Source organism: Glandiceps talaboti, chromosome 9, assembly GCF_964340395.1.
Source record: "Glandiceps talaboti chromosome 9, keGlaTala1.1, whole genome shotgun sequence".
Taxonomy (NCBI): domain Eukaryota; kingdom Metazoa; phylum Hemichordata; class Enteropneusta; family Spengelidae; genus Glandiceps; species Glandiceps talaboti.
This window is the reverse complement of record NC_135557.1, coordinates 1,288,510-1,310,940: the sequence shown is the minus strand read 5'-3', so window position 1 is coordinate 1,310,940 and position 22,431 is coordinate 1,288,510. Positions and strand designations below refer to the sequence as shown.

Sequence of the window (22,431 nt, the reverse complement as noted above, 5' to 3'; positions counted from 1 at the left end):
ACCAAGTCTTTGTTAGTAGGTCAATAAATTACATATACCAAGTCTTTGTTTGTAGCTCAATAAATTACATATACCAAGTCCTTCTTTGTAGCTCAATAAATTACATATACCAAGTCCTTCTTTGTAGCTCAATAAATTACATATACCAAATCTTTGTTAGTAGCTCAATAAATTACATATACCAAGTCCTTGTTAGTAGCTCAATAAATTACATATACCAAGTCCTTGTTTGTAGCTCAATAAATTACATATACCAAGTCTTTGTTTGTAGCTCAATAAATTACATATACCAAGTCCTTGTTTGTAGCTCAATAAATTACATTTACCAAGTCCTTGTTTGTAACTCAATAAATTACATAAGCCCCATTTGTCCCCTGTTTATGACACGTCCCCAGTGACGCATACATCCAAAAAAAGGCGTCCCAAGTGTCAAATAATGCGTCAAATACGCACAAATAACGCGTTAACGCGACCTCTGACAGTTGAAGTTCAAATTAGAGTAAAAAAAAAAATTTTTGTAAAATGATAACTATCATATAAAAGTACAATAATTTACCAACTTTCTGTGTGAAATGTTTTTTTACAGTGTGTGTAAGTCATCACATGAAACCACTAACCACTTTATTACTTTGCTAAAACAAAACTGCATAGTGGAAGAGCTGAACAGCAGAACCACTTCAATATGTTATAAAAACAAAAAAACCCACAGCAGAGCTATTCTGACTGATAGTTTGCTTGTTGTATTATCAATACAAGTAGAAAACTTAGTAAAGTTATTTTATCTATTAAAATCCAAAATAAATCACTAATTCTCATCCATTTGGCAACTATAGGATGTTACACGTACCAAAGGCAATGACTTTGAAGATTACTGTTTGAAACGTGAACTACTTATGGGTATCTTTGAAATGGGCTGGGAAAGGCCCTCACCTATACAAGAAGAAAGCATTCCCGTGGCACTTTCAGGGCGGGACATACTTGCAAGAGCCAAAAATGGTACAGGGAAAACTGCTGCATATCTCATACCTATGTTGGAAAGAGTGGACACTCACAAAGACTACATACAAGGTAAGCTAGCTGACTAGTATATTATGAAGACCTAAGTGGTGATCCCATGGTCAAAAACTTGTATCTTGAAACTGCATGGTGAATAGGGTTGAAACTTGGTGGGGATGGTTGTGGAGGTGTTATTCTGCAGTTATTGTTGAAAACATTTGACACAATTGGTCCTACATGTAGCAGCCATGACCACACCCTTAGCAACAGTGACAAGATGATGTATATTACAAAGATAACAGGGATGGGTAGATAAATATTTTTAAAATGTCTGCAAATATGCTTAGCAACAGGACCTTGCCCATAACAATGGCTAAATGGTAGTATATATTGCAAAAATGGAAACTGGAAAGGGTAGGCAAATTAATAAAGATTCCAAAAATGTATGCAAATATACCAAGCAACAAGGCCATGCCTGTACCAGCAGCCAATGACAGTTTTGCTACAGCTGTGCCATTAGAGGTATTTTTACAATTATAAGAACAGGCAAATGAGTAAACATTATTTTAAACTAAGTAAATGACCTTAGTAACAACACCATGTCCATAGCAACAGGTTAACAATGATGTATAACACCAGTGATGGGAAGGTAAATAAATAATCATTGCAAAATTGTATTTAGATAAGCCTAACAACAAGATCACGCCCATAGCAACAATAAATGATGGTGTATAGTATTGCTATAACGGCATGGATGGGTAGGCATGGTGATGAATTTTCAAAAAATGTATGCAAATATGCCTAGGTACAAGACCACAATCATTACAGAAAAATGTATGCAAATATGCCTAGCAACAAGACCACACAATATGCCTAGCTACAAGACCACACAATATGCCTAGCTACAAGACCACACAATATGCCTAGCTACAAGACCACACAATATGCCTAGCTACAAGACCACACAATATGCCTAGCTACAAGACCACACAATATGCCTAGCTACAAGACCACACAATATGCCTAGCTACACGACCACACAATATGCCTAGCTACACGACCACACAATATGCCTAGCTACACGACCACACAATATGCCTAGCTACAAGACCACACAATATGCCTAGCTACAAGACCACACAATATGCCTAGCTACAAGACCACACAATATGCCTAGCTACACGACCACACAATATGCCTAGCTACAAGACAACACAATATGCCTAGCTACAAGACCACACAATCATTACTGAAAAGTAAAGTTCACCCTCAACAGTTGTGCTACAATGCGCTTTTGTTTAACACAGCAATGGTACTTGTTCCTACAAGAGAGTTGGCCTTACAGACGAGTCATACGTGTAAACAGTTATCAAAACACATGGGTGCTAGAGTGATGGTAACCACAGGTGGTACCAGCCTCAAAGATGATATTATGAGACTTTATGAACCAGGTATGTATGTACAATCAGAAATCCATTGGGAGGAAAAAATTATGTATGTGTAGTGTAGAATTACTGTGGTCTGAGTGGTGTTTAGTGTAGAATTACTGTGGTCTGAGTGGTGTTTAGTGTGGAAATACTGTGGTCTGAGTGGTGTTTAGTGTGGAAATACTGTGGTCTGAGTGGTGTTTAGTGTGGAATTACTGTGGTCTGAGCGGTGTTTAGTGTGGAAATACTGTGGTCTGAGTGGTGTTTAGTGTAGAATTACTGTGGTCTGAGTGGTATTTAGTGTGGAATTACTGTGGTCTGAGTGGTGTTTAGTGTAGAAATACTGTGGTCTGAGTGGTGTTTAGTGCAGAATTACTGTGGTCTGAGTGGTGCACTGCACTGTAAAATTCCCACAATGCAGTACGATTTATACTCACGAGAGACATTCACGAACGCACTGCGCAGGCAAAAACTTCCAGCGTTCGATCACTGTGTGCATCAGCCTAACCGAGGTCTGGTGTAAGGGTGACCGGTGATGAACAGAGTTTTCAGTGCTGCTTTCGAAAGTGTAGAGTACGGACGTTTGTCGCATGTGTGCTACATTCACTTATGAAAACTCTTTCACTCTGAAATTTTTATTGTAAGAATTTTATTTGTTGGTGTCGACAATTTGTATTTTAAATTAAAGTCATGCCGAAGTTTTCCAAACGACAAAGGCAATCCTGTGAAGCAAGGATTCGTGGGCGTGAAGCCACGTCTTTTGCCCCAAGTTCGGGCAGTACATGCAGTAGTACTTCTATGGCCATGTTGGCCACATGTGGTGATACCGATCGAAATCCCGGGTCTGACGATCGCAAAATCGCGATCGGTCGTTCTTACTGTGGATCATCCACTATACTCGATCTTTCGTCTGAAGTGCCGGACAGAGCCTGAAGAGAGCTCTTCCATCGATTTGGATTTTGTCATCTGGAAGAGCATAGAAAATCCGATGTCAGAACTACATGCACTTTTTGCGATGACAAATTAATGACAAATTAAGTACTGCATTTTGTATTTCAATATTAGAAAATACATCGGCTGTTTCAAATGCTATCTAGTCTGTGGAAACACATACCAAGTACCGTGTACTGTATACCATTGGAAAGCTTAGACCTTACTCTACAATAGTACGATCCGTAAAAATGAGCTCCTGGCTTTCTATTGGAATAATAAATCTTGATTTTGGGGAAAATCCTTGATTTTTATGATTTTGTCTATTCTAAGAGAATAATTACATCGTAAACAACAAAATGATCATACCTTGGCAGCCATTGCTCCTACCAGTTGACCCATAAGGCCCTTGCAGTGATTGAAGTGGATTTGGCGAAGTAGATAGCAAAAAATGTCCAAAAAAAGGTAAATTTGACATTCTCATTTGCATATCAATAGTTTTGCAATGAAAAAACGGAGGAAGAATAGAAAAATATCGGAAAAATCATAAGAATCTCGGGTTTTCAAATATTTTATTGTGAACGAGGCTGCAACCCTGATTATATGAAATTTTAACACAGCGCCCTCGTTTGACGAACCTAGGACATTCGTGTTACGGAATCGTGATGCATTTAGGGTACATCGTTTACAGTGTGGTGTTTAGTGTGGAATTACTGTGGTCTGAGTGTTGTTTAGTGTGGAATTACTGTGGTCTGAGTGGTGTTTAGTGTGGAAATACTGTGGTCTGAGTGGTGTTTAGTGTGGAATTACTGTGGTCTGAGTGGTGTTTAGTGTGGAAATACTGTTGTCTGAGTGGTGTTTAGTGTGGAATTACTGTGGTCAGAGCAGTGTTTAGTGTAGAATTACTGTGGTCTGAGTGGTGTTTAGTGTAGAATTACTGTGGTCTGAGTGGTGTTTAGTGTGGAATTACTGTGGTCTGAGTGGTGTTTAGTGTGGAATTACTGTGGACTGAGTGGTGTTTAGTGTGGAATTACTGTGGTCTGAGTGGTGTTTAGTGTAGAAATACTGTGGTCTGAGTGGTGTTTAGTGTGGAATTACTGTGGTCTGAGTGGTGTTTAGTGTAGAAATACTGTGGTCTGAGTGGTGTTTAGTGTGGAATTACTGTGGTCTGAGTGGTGTTTAGTGTAGAATTACTGTGGTCTGAGTGGTGTTTAGTGTAGAATTACTGTGGTCTGAGTGGTGTTTAGTGTAGAATTACTGTGGTCTGAGTGGTGTTTAGTGTAGAATTACTGTGGTCTGAGTGGTGTTTAGTGCAGAATTACTCTGGTCTGAGTGGTGATGTTATATCTTTGTTTTAGTTTAACTCTTTCACCACTACATGTATTCTCCCCATGAGACTGTATGCTATTCACTAGACCCCTCATTAGCATACACATGATAAAAGTATGAGTGGGTGTTATGTTATCAAATTGATATAAAAATACTTAGAATTGTCTAATCTTTGAAACTTAGGTATCGTTTTAAAGCCAAATAAATTTTCTACATTACACTTCCAATTACACACATCCAAACATCACATATACAGCTAGAATTTGGGTTAAAATGATAAAATTTTGTTTAAAAAACTGTGTTGCTTATTTATTGTCATATCACAAATAAACAATACATTTATATCACAAATAAAATACAAAATACCAACATTCATGTTCCTACAAAACTACTATATTCTGGTTGTATGGTCAAAATGGGTGAAAATTTGTTTTAAAAATGTTATTTTCAGTCATAATAATTTGAACGAAATTAATTAACGGCTCACTAATCCGATTTTGACGCAATAGTCTGTGCCGCACCGGCAATGAATGTGTACTAAAATATCTAAAGTCGTCACCTCAATACCTTTTGAAAAGTTTGTTTGAGATAAATATAATTCATTATTTGACAGAACAGCAAAAAATTACCACTAAATTTATGCCCAAAATCAATAAAAAATGCCCACAAGTTGGAAGTATGCGAGTCCGAATCGGGATGCCAAAGTGGCGCATTTTGCCGACATGTTTATCCTCAAGAGCGAATATGTACAGTCGGAACTTTGAACTAACGTTGCGGCAATCTGATCCATACATAAACTGTTTTGAGTTCATACAGCCATGTCCTTGTATAAAACAATGTATCGACAGTCAAAATTTAATGAAAATTTCTATGAACAGCACCTTTATTTACATTGTAAACAATGTTAGGGGGGGGGGGGGAATTTTTTGCTTTTTGAATTTTACGCTGAAAATCGCATGTAAAAAATCCGATTGGAAAATTGCCCCGATCGTGCACAAGTTGCTCGCCACTGACCTGTACACATTATTGAGCCGTAACAAAAAGAAATAAAAACCAAATAGTCCTTTTTATAGCCAAAAATTACAACCAAGACATTAGTATGGGCGTCGGTACCTGTCACAAGATTGCGTAAATTTGCCGCCATTCAAAAATTCAACCATAAATTGCTGCCGGTAGCTCAAATAGACTGAAGCTGGAATTTGATGCTTACAGACGAGTACAGTATGTTCCCACAGCTAAACACTTGTATTCAACGATGTATTTCGAGTCAAATTCAGTAGAAATACCCAAGGACAATGCCATAATTTCTATCGTAGACCATGCTATGGGAGCCGTTAATTACCTCCGCCATGTTTAAATTCGATTTTGTTGGCGAAAAACGCACATAAAAATTATGATTGCTCGTTTTTTGGGCCGTACTTCAGTTACCGTTCACTGTCACGCATTCAAAATGGCAGTATAGATAAACAAGGCTAATACGCATGTGTGGAACTAGTTATGGCAGCAAATTTTGCAGCAATAGCTGACGTTGAACGGTTTTACGGCGATGAAGGTGAATGAACTTTGGTGTCCCGGTATACCGGGTTCTCGTGGGCGCCCTAGCGTGTCCCGGTATACCGGGTTCTCGTGGTGAAAGGGTTAAACCTCCTCCTCCCCCTCAAAACAAACTTTTGTAATGCGAAATTAGAAAATGAATGACCTGTCCTACATGTATGTTTACTTCATGTACCACGACATTGATAAACACAACAAACTCAAGTGCAATTCAAAATTGTAAACCATTTTACTGTCTCTGCAAAACAGCTTCAACTGGAAATTGCATTTACCAGTTCTCATGCTTTTTAGTCTTCAAGTTGTTTCAATCAAGTTGTTTTTATTCACGTTTCTGTAATTTATACACTTTGATTTTGACGACCGCACCATGACAGTGGTGAACATGTTGATGGCAGCTTTCACATGTTACTACTATCACATGAAAACATATACAAACCTGTTTGGAATTACTAAATTATTGCTGAATAATTATTTTAGAAGATCAAACTTTTTATTTTCACGTTACCCTCGGTAATAGGACTGAATCAACATCAGTCAATCGATCAACTTGTTGGGAGTGCTGAAATAAACGTTCGCAATACGCCACGTTATAGTTCAAGTTTAGAGGTCACGTCAAACATGTGACATCTCATCTGTAATTTCCGGATTTACATTCATACAAGTTTCACATTATACCCCAATGTGACATAACTTAGAACCTTTGCGTAGGTGGATTTATAGTTGTGACAACCCAACAAATGGAAAAAAAGTCTCTTTATTTCAGGAACTTCTGTTTAGATGTTGGTGAATATTAAAATCATGTTTTTGTAGCATTCACATGGTTATTTATGTCACTCATTTATTGTACATCACTCCCTGGTTGGGGGGGGGGGGGGTACTTGGCCATATGGTTATTCTAAAATATGCGTCTCTCCATGTATGTTGGCAAAGTTTCTGACTGTCATTTCTTCACAAGAAAAATAGCGTTGCCTCATTTGATTCCATTTTAGTACAAATTAAAAATCCTTATTGCATCTTTGATGCACGCAAAATGAAATGAACTCTTACCGACTCCCCATTAACAAAGGAATTACGTTTGTCGTGCATCAGTTTTAACATGACGCAGCCCATTATCGTGTAATGTTGTTGGTTGTGTTGTTAGGTAGCATGACAGATTAAAGACACCTCATTAGACAAATCAAACTACCATAATTAAAGCTGTATATGCTTGTCACAAAACAAGTTAAAAGTAATTCTCAGTGTGTACATCACTTGCTTCATGTCAAGATGGGGGGAAAAAATCACTGGTGCAAAATAATAAGGAATGTGTTTTTGAATATTAGATTTAATTTGAATTCATCTTTGTTGTTATTCTCTGACAGTGCACATAGTGATAGCTACTCCAGGACGTATTCTTGATTTAATGGAAAAAGGAGTGGCCAAAATGAGTAAATGTGGAACTCTATGTTTAGATGAAGTAAGTACCATAATTCATTTACACTTCAATGTTCACCTCAAGGCCTTTTGGATGGGTGCACCCTCCCCTCCACACCCTTAATCCCCCTCCCCTCTATTGTCAGCCATTATTAACATAAGCTGTATCAAAAGATAGTGGATGCAAGCTTTATTAGTCCCCACCGGACGGGGACTTATGGATTGGGTTCCGTCTGTCTGTCCATCCGTCCGTCCGTCCATCCAGAGCCATTTCTTGGAGATACTTGACTGATTTTTTTTCAAACTTGGAACAGGGGCAACAAACTATGGCATACATATGCAGTGTTCTCCCCAGGATTTTGGCACAAGAGGGGAGAATTCTTGCTGAGCAGAGCAAAGCACTGCGTGCAAGCAGCGCACGCTGGGGGGTGGTCAGGAGGCGGGTGTCCCCCTCCTGCCTAGGAGCTTTTGAAATTTGCATCTTGAAATTGTGGCTTTTGGTGGCACTTTATTTAGCCATTTTAACCCATTTTAATCATGTGAATTTCAACACAACTGCAGTGTCAAAGTGAGTTTTGATATCTTAATGTTCAAATAGTGACAGAATTAAGCCAAATTTACCTGTGTCAAAAAATTAGTTTTTTAATAATTTGTCCTAAATAGTTACTCAAATAACTCTTTTCAACACAAATGCTGAAAGAGTGTAACAAAACAAAATCATCAACTTTCTGTAAAAAATTGCAGCAAATTTCAAGATGTTTCAAGATAGTTGTAGTGTTTACTACAAAATGAAATCCATTTTCAAAAGCTTCATTGCATCATTACCAAAACAAACAAAAGTCCAACACATAAGGGTGAAGATAACTTTGCCTTTATGCATAACAGCTGAGTAACCTGTCTCACTTCTGTTCTCCTCAGAGGAGAATTCTCCTGTCTTTGTAATTTCCCCATTGGTGACTGCTTGTTCAAAGTCAAAAGTGTCAGATTTGGTCCATCTATTGATATTCCCATAGTGATTCAATTAGTCTAAATGTACTGTTTTCTAGTTGACTTTACATTAAATTTATCATTTAATTCCCTGATTTGAGAACTGCTCAGAATGAAGGACCAGTATTCGCAGTGACGCAAAATCATGCGTATTATACGCAATGGAAATTAATTTTATGCACATTTGATCAAACGATCCGTATCCTATACGCAACGAATGTTGTTACATTTGCCATGTCCCCTCGACTGACGATATGGCATCGTACTGAGTGAGAGTCGATTGTTTTTATTTTGATACATAATATTATTATAGACCACTAACAAACTTGTACCCTGGCCCTGTTACAATCAGTGTAAAAAAGATGCAACACTAATGTTGCAATTTTTGTTGCCATTGTTGTGTCTAACTGGAAAATTACTAGTACATACCAAACACAGCTGCACAGGTTCAAATGGACACTCAACACGTCACGCTCCCACGTCAAAAAACTCGCACTGTAAGACATGCTTAGCCATGATATAGTTCTCTTCAGCATGTTCAGGTTTTTTTACAAAAACAAAAATACTCTGAGACAATACGGCATGGCACCTTCAGTTAGCACAGGTCTTTTTTGAAAGAAGACGAAACCGCTTTGTGTCACTGTATGGGTGGTAGTGAAGTCAATCAAAAGAAAATGAAATAAAACGAATCGTAATACATAGTTTTCAAGAGGGACAGGTATCCGACAAAACTTTTGCTACGACGACTCACTAAGATTTTGAAAGGTAAAAGATTGTGCTATGACGACACATGCTTAGTAATAACGTAGTATTGAATACTTTTATACAATAATCATAAACGATACATTTTTTACATCAGAAACACTTCAACTTATGACTATGATGGTGGTTTCCCAGTCAATTACAGACAGTTAATGAGGTGATGCAACGTCACTACGTTATTTTTAAACATGTAAATGAATGAATATATCATGCTAATTTAACGTAGTGACGTTGCACCACCTCATTAACATATGGCAAGTCGACCTGATTCCACGGTATTTTCAAACTATGGGAGTATCGTTTTGGAAACGCGATCGTAAACTCATTTTAGATCGATGTTGCAAATTATTGATCAGGTAGGTCCAGTGATACGCAAGCGTGGCATGGGTGATTATGTTCTGGTTATATTTGGTGTTTTGGCAATCCTTTTTGATCGTTGAAAAATGATGTCACTGTTTTGGTAATGGCTTGGTTCCTAACTTGTGTTGTATGTATGTATGTAGGTGGGTATGACATCGCTACCGAATTTATAAGAATATGGCCAATCCCTATAATAACGTCATTGTTCTGTATTAGGACTGTCATAGACAAGAATAAAATAATAACGTCATTGTTCTGTATTAGGACTGTCATAGACAAGAATAAAATAATAACGTCATTGTTCTGTATTAGGACTGTCATAGACAAGAATAAAATAATAACGTCATTGTTCTGTATTAGGACTGTCATAGACAAGAATAAAATAATAACGTCATTGTTCTGTATTAGGACTGTCATAGACAAGAATAAAATAATAACGTCATTGTTCTGTATTAGGACTGTCATAGCCCTGGTCATAGACAAGAATAAAACCATTTAGGAAAGGAAGAATAGTTTACAAGCGACTGTGCATAATTGACCAGATTTGATGTCCTGTGAATTCCATATGAGGGTGCTCTAAATTCCTCATTAGCATTTGATAAGGTTATTGGCTTATGGTGGGACCACAGATTCTAAATTCCTCATTAGCATTTGATAAGGTTATTGGCTTATGGTGGGAGCACAGATTCTAAATTCCTCATTAGCATTTGATAAGGTTATTGGCTTATGGTGGGAGCACAGATTCTAAATTCCTCATTAGCATTTGATAAGGTTATTGGCTTATGGTGGGACCACAGATTCTAAATTCCTCATTAGCATTTGATAAGGTTATTGGCTTATGGTGGGACCACAGATTCTAAATTCCTCATTAGCATTTGATAAGGTTATTGGCTTATGGTGGGACCACAACTTCTAAATTCCTCATTAGCATATGATAAGGTTATTGGCTTATGGTGGGACCACAGATTCTAAATTCCTCATTAGCATATGATAAGGTTATTGGCTTATGGTGGGACCACAACTTCTAAATTCCTCATTAGCATATGATAAGGTTATTGGCTTATGGTGGGACCACAACTTCTAAATTCCTCATTAGCATATGATAAGGTTATTGGCTTATGGTGGGACCACAACTTCTAAATTCCTCATTAGCATTTGATAAGGTTATTGGCTTATGGTGGGACCACAGATTCTAAATTCCTCATTAGCATATGATAAGGTTATTGGCTTATGGTGGGACCACAGATTCTAAATTCCTCATTAGCATATGATAAGGTTATTGGCTTATGGTGGGACCACAACTTCTAAATTCCTCATTAGCATATGATGAGGTTATTGGCTTATGGTGGGACCACAACTTCTAAATTCCTCATTAGCATATGATGAGGTTATTGGCTTATGGTGGGACCACAGATTCTAAATTCCTCATTAGCATATGATGAGGTTTTTGGCTTATGGTGGGACCACAACTTCTAAATTCCTCATTAGCATTTGATAAGGTTATTGGCTTATGGTGGGACCACAACTTCTAAATTCCTCATTAGCATATGATAAGGTTATTGGCTTATGGTGGGACCACAGATTCTAAATTCCTCATTAGCATTTGATAAGGTTATTAGTCCCCGCGGACGAAGTCCGGAACGGGGACTTATGGATTGGGTTCCGTCCGTGCGTCCGTCCGTCCGACCGTCCATCCATCCGTCCGTCCGTCCGCAGCCGTTTCTTGGAGATGCCTGTACCGATTTTTTTCAAACTTGGTACAGGGGCAACATGCTATGGCATACATATGCACGTCAATTTGTTTTATGATACGATCCAATATGGCCGCCTAGCAGCCATTTTGTTTGCGAATTTTCCCTGTCTAAAGCCATAACTCAGACATGCTCACACAGATCTCATTCAGAGTTGGTATTAGGACAGTGTTCTATGGCATATATGTGCATATTCATTGTTGTCATGATACGATCCAATATGGCCACCTGGCAGCCATTTTGTTTGTGAATTTTCATGTCCAAAGCCATAACTTAGACATGCTTTAACAGATCTCATTTAAAGTTGGTATTAGGACAGTGTTCTATGACATACATGTGCATATCCATTTTCATTGTGATACAATCCAATATGGCTGCCTGGCAGCCATTTTGTTTGCAAATTTTCCATGTCCAAAGCCATAACTCAGACATGCTTGAACAGATCTCATTCAAAGTTGGTATTAGGACAGTGTTCTATGACATACATGTGCATATCCATTTTCATTGTGATACGATCCAATATGGCTGCCTGGCAGCCATTTTGTTTGCAAATTTTCCATGTCCAAAGCCATAACTCAGACATGCTTGAACAGATCTCATTCGAAGTTGGTATTAGGACAGTGTTCTATGACATACATGTGCATATCCATTTTCGTCATGATACGATCCAATATGGCTGCCTGGCAGCCATTTTGTTTGTGAATTTTCCATGTCCAAAGCCATAACTCAGACATGCTTGAACAGATCTCATTCAGAGTTGGTATTAGGACAGTGTTCTATGACATACATTTGCATATCCATTTTCATATTGATATGATCCCCCATACCCGAACAATCCTTTCTTGTTGTAGGCATGTTCCATGTCCGACAAGCAGACACAACATATCTAAGTCTGTTTGATTTAGGTTCACAAGTGTTGTTGCGTGATCAGAGTAGTGCTAATTCCTTAAAACCCAATCATAGCGGGGACTATGTCATTCTCAATGGCTTGTTGGCTTATGGTGGGAGCACAGATTCTAAATTCCTCATTAGCATTTGATAAGGTTATTGGCTTATGGTGGGACCACAACTTCTAAATTCCTCATTAGCATTTGATAAGGTTATTGGCTTATGGTGGGACCACAACTTCTAAATTCCTCATTAGCATATGATAAGGTTATTGGCTTATGGTGGGACCACAGATTCTAAATTCCTCATTAGCATATGATAAGGTTATTGGCTTATGGTGGGACCACAACTTCTAAATTCCTCATTAGCATATGATAAGGTTATTGGCTTATGGTGGGACCACAACTTCTAAATTCCTCATTAGCATATGATAAGGTTATTGGCTTATGGTGGGACCACAACTTCTAAATTCCTCATTAGCATTTGATAAGGTTATTGGCTTATGGTGGGACCACAGATTCTAAATTCCTCATTAGCATATGATAAGGTTATTGGCTTATGGTGGGACCACAGATTCTAAATTCCTCATTAGCATATGATAAGGTTATTGGCTTATGGTGGGACCACAACTTCTAAATTCCTCATTAGCATATGATGAGGTTATTGGCTTATGGTGGGACCACAACTTCTAAATTCCTCATTAGCATATGATGAGGTTATTGGCTTATGGTGGGACCACAACTTCTAAATTCCTCATTAGCATATGATAAGGTTATTGGCTTATGGTGGGACCACAGATTCTAAATTCCTCATTAGCATTTGATAAGGTTATTAGTCCCCGCGGACGAAGTCCGGAACGGGGACTTATGGATTGGGTTCCGTCCGTCCGTCCGTCCGTCCGTCCGTCCGTCCGTCCGCAGCCATTTCTTGGAGATGCCTGTACCGATTTTTTTCAAACTTGGTACAGGGGCAACATGCTATGGCATACATATGCACGTCAATTTGTTTTATGATACGATCCAATATGGCCGCCTAGCAGCCATTTTGTTTGCGAATTTTCCCTGTCTAAAGCCATAACTCAGACATGCTCACACAGATCTCATTCAGAGTTGGTATTAGGACAGTGTTCTATGGCATATATGTGCATATTCATTGTTGTCATGATACGATCCAATATGGCCGCCTGGCAGCCATTTTGTTTGTGAATTTTCATGTCCAAAGCCATAACTTCGACATGCTTTAACAGATCTCATTTAAAGTTGGTATTAGGACAGTGTTCTATGACATACATGTGCATATCCATTTTCATTGTGATACGATCCAATATGGCTGCCTGGCAGCCATTTTGTTTGCAAATTTTCCATGTCCAAAGCCATAACTCAGACATGCTTGAACAGATCTCATTCAAAGTTGGTATTAGGACAGTGTTCTATGACATACATGTGCATATCCATTTTCATTGTGATACGATCCAATATGGCTGCCTGGCAGCCATTTTGTTTGCAAATTTTCCATGTCCAAAGCCATAACTCAGACATGCTTGAACAGATCTCATTCGAAGTTGGTATTAGGACAGTGTTCTATGACATACATGTGCATATCCATTTTCGTCATGATACGATCCAATATGGCTGCCTGGCAGCCATTTTGTTTGTGAATTTTCCATGTCCAAAGCCATAACTCAGACATGCTTGAACAGATCTCATTCAGAGTTGGTATTAGGACAGTGTTCTATGACATACATTTGCATATCCATTTTCATATTGATATGATCCCCCATACCCGAACAATCCTTTCTTGTTGTAGGCATGTTCCATGTCCGACAAGCAGACACAACATATCTAAGTCTGTTTGATTTAGGTTCACAAGTGTTGTTGCGTGATCAGAGTAGTGCTAATTCCTTAAAACCCAATCATAGCGGGGACTATGTCATTCTCAATGGCTTGTTGGCTTATGGTGGGAGCACAGATTCTAAATTCCTCATTAGCATTTGATAAGGTTATTGGCTTATGGTGGGACCACAACTTCTAAATTCCTCATTAGCATATGATAAGGTTATTGGCTTATGGTGGGACCACAGATTCTAAATTCCTCATTAGCATTTGATAAGGTTATTGGCTTATGGTGGGACCACAGATTCTAAATTCCTCATTAGCATATGATAAGGTTATTGGCTTATGGTGGGACCACAGATTCTAAATTCCTCATTAGCATATGATAAGGTTATTGGCTTATGGTGGGACCACAGATTCTAAATTCCTCATTAGCATATGATAAGGTTATTGGCTTATGATGGGACCACAGATGTAACAGATTGTCTTGTTTTCTCTATTTGTGTTTGCAGGCTGATAAGTTATTGTCACAGGATTTCAAGAACATGCTGGACAAAGTCATCAATTTCCTACCAAATGACAGACAGATTATGCTGTTCTCAGCTACTTTCCCACTAACAGTACAAGAATTTATGGTGAGCGCAATTAGTCTTTACTTACAAACTATAATTTTATTTTACAAGAGAACCTTGATAACCTATAATGAAACTCAGTAACTGGTGTAAGACATACAATGTAGTAAATGAAACTGGTAATGTCCATGACTGCAACTTGTAAGAATACAGTAAATGTCACTCTGACAATACAGGAGTTGACTAGACTTTGAAACCCATCACAGTACAGGAGTTGACTAGACTTTGAAAACCCATCACAGTACAGGAGTTGACTAGACTTTGAAAACCCATCACAGTACAGGAGTTGACTAGACTTTGAAAACCCATCACAGTACAGGAGTTGACTAGATTTTGAAACCCATCACAGTACAGGAGTTGACTAGACTTTGACAGTACAGGAGTTGTTTCTGTATGTTTAATTTTTCTTGACACAATTGGCCAACCATGATCATGCCCTTAGTAATGACCAAATGCCAGTATATTTTGCTAAAAAAACACCATATGGTAGGCAAATGAGTAAACTTTCAAAAAATGTATGCAAATATTCCTAGAGTAAAAAGATCACAGCCTTAGTAACAGCCAAATGTATGCAAATATCCCTAGAGTAAAAAGACCACAGCCTTAGTAACAGCCAAATGTATGCAAATATCCCTAGTAAAATGACCACAGCCATAGTAACAGCCAAATGTATGCAAATATCCCTAGAGTAAAAAGATCACAGCCTTAGTAACAGCCAAATGATGGTGTCTTATCACAAAGAGAACAGAAGTGAATATTCAAAAAATGTATGCAACTATGTCTAGCAACAAGGCCACACCCATAGCAACAGCCAAATGATTGTGTATATTGCAAAGATAACAACAGGGGTGGATAGGCAACCTATACCTAGCATGGATCAGCATGTGGATAAAGATGTAAAAAAAAAAAAAACCCTGTACATTTGTGTTACACCACCATTGGCACTATTTTTCAAAATTTGACACTCGCAACACCTGAATTGGTAGTTGTAAACTTTAGCACTTATATTTTTTTTTATAACACTTGAATTGGTAGTTGTAAAATTTAGCACTTACAACAGTTGAATTGGTACTAGTAGTTGTAAAATTTAGCACATATTTTTTTTATAACACTTGAATTGGTAGTTGTAAACTTTGACACTTACAGCGTATGTTCTTGGTCTTTTATAGCAGAACAGACATCTAACAAAACCCTATGAAATAAATTTGATGGATGAACTGACTTTGAAGGGAATCACACAATATTATGCCTTTGTACAGGAGAAGCAAAAAGTACATTGTCTGAACACATTATTTTCTAAGGTGAGTAAGAATTGTCATTTCTCATACTTTACACAGGAGATTACACATGTTGCAAAGTAAACCACTCCATATACTTTATCTGTGTTGATTTACTCCATTGGTGGTACAAAGTAAACCACTCCATATACTTTATCTGTGTTGATTTACTCCATTGGTGGTACAAAGTAAACCACTCCATATACTTTATCTGTGTTGATTTACTCCATTGGTGGTACAAAGTAAACTAAATAAAACTATCTGTGTTGATTTCAGAGTTAGCGCTAGGATTTTTAAACTAATAGCCACAATCTTTGTGGCGAAAAATACACATTTTTTTTTAGCCACACAGTCTACATTTGTTATGTGAATAGAAACAAGATTGGCATGGGCTTACTGTTAGCAAATGTTTGGTTATTGCTTTGAAGTTGTGGAACACAATATTCAGTGACAGTTCTGACTTGTAAAATTTGAATATGACACAACGCATGGAAAACATAAAATAATAATAATAATAATTTATTCATTTATCCGCGCAAATTCACGATACGTTTCTATGCACCTTTCAACAATTGAAAAAAAATGGTAATAAAAGGATTCTAAAAACTGACAATGTACATTGTATATTAAAATAAAAGACTTACTGGTGTTCTTTAAAATAAAATAAAGACTCTATGGAGACAAAATCTGATCACAAATCAACATGCGTAAAAAGTAATTGTAATATTCATTGAACAGTATTGTTTTTAGGTCTTTTTTAAATCTACCATGACTATGGTTTTTCATGGTCAAGGGCAGATTATTCCACAAAGTGGCACCAGTGGTTGAAAGGAGTATATATCCATAGGAATTTCTAACTCTGTCAACAGACAGTCTGGTAGTATCACTAGCTGATCGTAGATTTCTAGAAGGAATATTGATGGTGACTAGAGACTTCAAATAGGCTGGTGAATCATTTGAGAATACTGCCTTATGAATTAGACAGAGAATTTTAAATTTTATTCTCTGCTGCACTGGGAGCCAGTGAAGATTGTATAGACAAGGGGTGATATGTTCTCGTTTCTTAGTGTTAGTGAGCAGTCTGGCAGCGCTGTTCTGTGCAACCTGTATACGTGAGAGAGTTTTATCTGGCAACCTGAGTAATAAACCGTTGTTAAAATCTAAACGCGATGTGACTAGAGCATGGAGGATTTTGGCACACGGAATTCTGTCTTGCCGTCGTTTATCTTCAGTTCATTTTTGTTTAGCCAATTTCTCACATCTGATATACAATGTTCAACTCTGGTTGTAGCATGCTGCAGTCCATGTTCATCTTTGAGTGAGAATCTGGTGTACAATTGTGTGTCGTCAGCATAACCATGCCGAAAAATGTTGTGTTTATTGATAATATCAGCAAGCGGCAAGATGTATATGAGAAAAAGTATCGGTCCTAACACTGAGCCTTGTGGGACACCTGTGTTAAGAGAAACAGCATCAGAAAGGACATCATCAATAACTACTGATTGTGTACGACCGCTCAGATATGATTGAAACCATTCTAGTGCCGCTCATCTAATTCCTATGTCATGAAGGCAAGATATGAGCCGGTGGTGAATCAAAATTCATGCCGATTAAACCCAGACAGTCAAACAATCGTTCCACGGGACACTTTGCCCACAGACCATGCCGATGCGTAGTTGAAAGGGAGCCACAGTGTTTGTTTTGATCTTGCGTATATTGCTACTCCATCTCCCAGTCGTCATTTCAGGGACATGATATTGTAGCAGTCCCAGGCGGGGGTAACAGTAGGTCTGTTAACCCTTTGCGGCCGGCAGGCGCCTGAGGGCGTACTTCACCCTAGACTCCGTTGCAGCCGACAGGCGCCTAAAGGCGTATGTATGCAATGCAACCTTTGACTCGAACGTATGATGTCATTGTTCGTTATAGGGGGGTATTAGTAATTCAATTGCCTAGAAATTGCCGCCAAAAGTCCATTGATATGTATATTGCTGTTTACCATAACACGACGAAGAGGTCAACGGTCAAAATTCGTAGTTCACGGAAAATTTATCAATGAAAATCTAAATATGGCGACCGAAGTAAACAACGAACTGTCAGTGGGTGACATGATCGCTGATATTTTTGATTCTTCATCTGATTCTGACTCAGAATTTGAGGGATTTACACCGTCTGACATAGAGGACGACGTACCATTAGCCAGGTTAGTTCGACGTTACTCAGATGACGAGGCAGAATTAGATATGTCACCCGATGACAGCGACTCCAGTAGTAGTGATAGTACGTAGTGACGACGACTCGATCGAGTGGTCGCGCGACATAACTGATGTTGATGACTTTGAATTTAACGAAAATTCAGGAATAAATTTTGATTTCAATGATAAATCAGCGAAAGATGTTTTTGATTGTTTTTTCACTCCGGAACTTCTGACCAAAATAGTAACTGAAACTAACCGCTACACTGATCAATGTCATCGTGATCCAAACAACCGGAAGTCTGCGTGGGAAGGTATATCCGTCGATCATCTTGAAGTGTTTTTAGGTCTAACTTTAGCGATGGGATTAGTTGACAAGAAGGGGTCGTTCAAGGAGTATTGGTCTGAATATTGGCTAACGCAGACCCCTGCTTTTGGAAAACATATGCCTCGTGACATGTACTGTCAAATCTTAAGATATCTACATTTTGTTGACAATGAAGCCCTACCCACTGATCGAAATGACCCTAACTTTGACAAACTTCAGAAAATAAACCTGTAATTGATGTCGTTGTCAGAAAGTTTAGAGAAGTGTATACTCCCGAGAGACAACTAGCTTTAGATGAGACCATGATCAAGTTTAAAGGAAGGTTAGGAATTAAACAGTATATAAAGAACAAACCCAATAGGAAAGATACTAAGTACATTTGTGGATCATGTAAAGTTAGAATGTGCCCAACGATATCATTATATGACTGATTACCAGTATAATGATCCGGAGTGTGCAGGTAGAGATTTAGCTAGGAAAAGGAGGAAACTGTAGATTAGGGTAATTGCAGGGAAAAAACAGAGTAGGGGTGAGTAAAATAAACTTTATTCATAGTTTTGGATGGATTTTATTTTAAAAAAGCAGTGAGTAAGAAGAATAATCAATAGTATCATTTGCATAACAATATGCTAATTTGCATAACAATACACTTTGATACACTGTAACATGTTAACTTTACATAAACCACATTTAAGTTTGGTCAGTTGTCATAGAAACAAAGTCCTAAGCATATGAAAGTTATAATGTCTTGACAAGTAAGTCTCTAAAATTTATTCAGGCCCTAGGGGGTCCTGTATAGGGCCACCTATACAGGAAGTAAAGGGTTAACAAGATTATCGTAACATTGTAGCGAGTATCAAATCATCATCAACCACGATTAGAAATTGTTACAAGTTTGGCGCACGAGTCGACATACTACAAGCTCAGACATGGCAATACTAGGGCTAGGGCCTAGGGAAGTGCAGTTGAATTTCCGGGTTGTGAAAGTACGGTTGTGACTTTTATGTCGTCGATGAATGGGTATTTGTGTTACATGTTCTAAAAGAATAAACTACTGTTTTATGTAGTTGGTACAGTAACATTCGTCAATGGTCAAGTTGAGTTGAGAAATCACGATGTTCCTCAACTCGTGGCATCCGTACATAAACATCGAGACTCAAGCGATGAATGGATTCAGTTATTCATAGCTCGAAATTTTGTTACGTGAATGACGTTTTTATTTAAAATTTTGAAGAAAAAAATTATTTTAGGTGACTTATAAATCTAGTAACATCAAACCATACAATAACGAGGACAAACTTTAGTTTTTAGCACAACTGAACTGAGGTTCAGTAGGGCTATAGGGCGTGCGTGCGTGCGTGTGTGTGTGTGTGTGCAAGGCTCGAAATTCGTCCACAGACTACCAATGTTTGTCTCTGGGCTACCAAATTATGTGAGTGGTAGCCCAATTGGGCTACTAAGTTTTGAATGAAACTGTGACACCCTGACTCCGACACCTTCCCGGGTCGGGGGCCTCCGAGGTCGCAGTCCTGTGGGACGTGTTCTCGCCAAAATTAGCGTCAAAATCTGTGCGTCTTTTCCAAATTTGCATCCACACTACATGTATATCAAATGTACACGAAATACATGTACACTGTACACATCATTCTTCCGTTCATCGTATACACAGCTTGTACTTCCAAATTGTCACAACAAAACATTTATATGCAACAATATTCTGTATAGCGATTTAATGTTATCATTCTGTACTTTCAATTTCCCATGGTAATCACTCTCTGGAAATCTGCTCTCCGGCCCGGGCCCTTCCGGTTCTTCTTGGAGTCGGAGTACAGTACACTCTCGGTACAGCAGTAACTAAATTCCATATCATGAATGACAGCTTTCAACTTGACAGAGACACAGTTGTTATGGTGTTTGATAAAATTCCATGCTAATGAGAACTGTTAACTTGGTATACACCTACAGATTTGTTTATTCTTGAACGATGCCTAAAACATTCCGTGTGTAAACCACGCTCACGCAACCCCTGAGAGCATGCAGTGGTGAATGGTAAATTCACGTAATGCATTCGATCTAGTAGTAGTAGCAAAGCTCAAAAGAAAGTTGAAGTTTTAGTGAGAATGAAATGGTGACATGATGATTTGAATTTATATGAGTGAAGTTTTCAGCATGGACTGTCTGCTGATGTGGTCTTAGACTCTGTTTGATTATCCCTTCGCCCATGAATGGAAGGGGCTTTGCCGTAATGGCCGTCATGTATTGATACAAATCCTGTCTAACCCGTCTGTTAATAAGTAACCAATCACATGGATAGATAATGATAACAGCACATAGTTTCTAAACTACCCAAGACGTAGTCTCCACATCAGGAAATGGCCATGGGGCTTATGAAACTGTTTATACGTTTTCCATACGTTGAATCATATTCAAATTTTACAGGTCTCACTGCACCAAGAGATTTAGATAATAGTTACAAGTACGAACTGCGACTACATGTTTTTTCTTCATTGCAATGATAACCGTACGTTGTAACAGTAAGCCTCATACGGTCCCTCTTTATGACACGTCCCCAGAGACACATACATGCAAAAATTGCGTCCCCAATGTCAAATATGGCATAAAATACACACAAATAACGTGTTAACGTGACTCTTAAGTTATTCAATCAATCATCGAATTCAATACGTCATATAGTTACATATATACACAGACACCATTAATTTAGGAATGCATGCATATGGGCTACCAGTCATTGCTCTCGGGCTACCAAATTTTAAAGATGGTAGCCCACCTGGGCTACCAAGAAAAAAAACGAATTTCGAGCCCTGTGTGTGTGTGTGTGTGTGTGTGTGTGTGTGTGTGTGTGTGTGTGTGTGTGTGTGTGTGTGTGTGTGTGTGTGTGTGTGTGTGTGTGTGTGTGTGTGTGTGTGTGTGTGTGTGTGTGTGTGTGTGTGTGTGTGTGTGTGTGTGTGTGTGTGTGTGTGTAAACAACTTAAAGTCAAAAACTGCTGAACCGATTGCCATGATATTTGGTGGGTCCATTACCTTGGGTGTCTAGTTGGGAAATTGTTCAAATCAAAATGATCGCATCACAGGTGTGTGATTTGGGTCAAAAAATGTGATTTTTGGTCAAAAAACTTAAACTCAGAAACTGCTGGGAAGATTGATGTGAAATTTGGTGGTAACATTCTTAACTCTTTCACCACCATTGGCCTCATGGGACTGTTTGTGCTCCACCAGCCCCCTCACTAACATAAAGTGAGAGTGAGTGGTATGCAATCAAATTGATATAAAAATACTTAGAATTGCCCAATCTTTGAAAATTAGGTATCATTTTACTGGAAAATAAATTGTCTATATCATACTTACAAATAAACACATTCAAATATCACATTCACAACTGAAATTTGGGTTAAAATAAGAAATATTGGTAAAAAAAACCTGTGTTGTTTATTTATTGACATATCACAAATAAACAAAACATTTATATTACAAACAAAATTCAAAATACCAACATTTATGTTTCTACAAAATTCTGTATACTGGTTAAATGGTCAAAATCGGCGAAAATTTGGCAGAAAATGTTATTTTCAGTCGTATTAAATTTGAATAGAAAAAATAACGGCTCTCTAATCTGATTATGACGCAATTAGTCGGTCCCGCACCGACAATGAAAGGGACAAAAATACCTGAAGTCGTTGCACCAATACCTTCAGAAAAATTAGTTTGTGTAATTATACATCATTATTTGACAGAACAACAAAAAATTATCA

The 22,431-nt window shown here is 38.1% G+C and overlaps 1 protein-coding gene across 2 annotated transcripts in view; it reads left to right on the top strand.

The window, feature by feature from the left end:
* Window positions 1-22,431, top strand: part of LOC144440080 (putative ATP-dependent RNA helicase ddx6) — a 37,061-nt gene that overhangs the window by 6,982 nt on the left and 7,648 nt on the right. The window contains exons 4-8 of one of the 2 annotated variants that reach the window (XM_078129331.1): window positions 834-1,068; window positions 2,304-2,447; window positions 7,598-7,692; window positions 14,742-14,864; window positions 16,034-16,162. In XM_078129331.1, coding sequence (XP_077985457.1) covers window positions 834-1,068; window positions 2,304-2,447; window positions 7,598-7,692; window positions 14,742-14,864; window positions 16,034-16,162 — 726 coding nt within the window. Of the gene's footprint in view, window positions 1-833; window positions 1,069-2,303; window positions 2,448-7,597; window positions 7,693-14,741; window positions 14,865-16,030; window positions 16,163-22,431 lie in introns of both variants that reach the window. The other variant, XM_078129330.1, reaches the window with a different exon arrangement.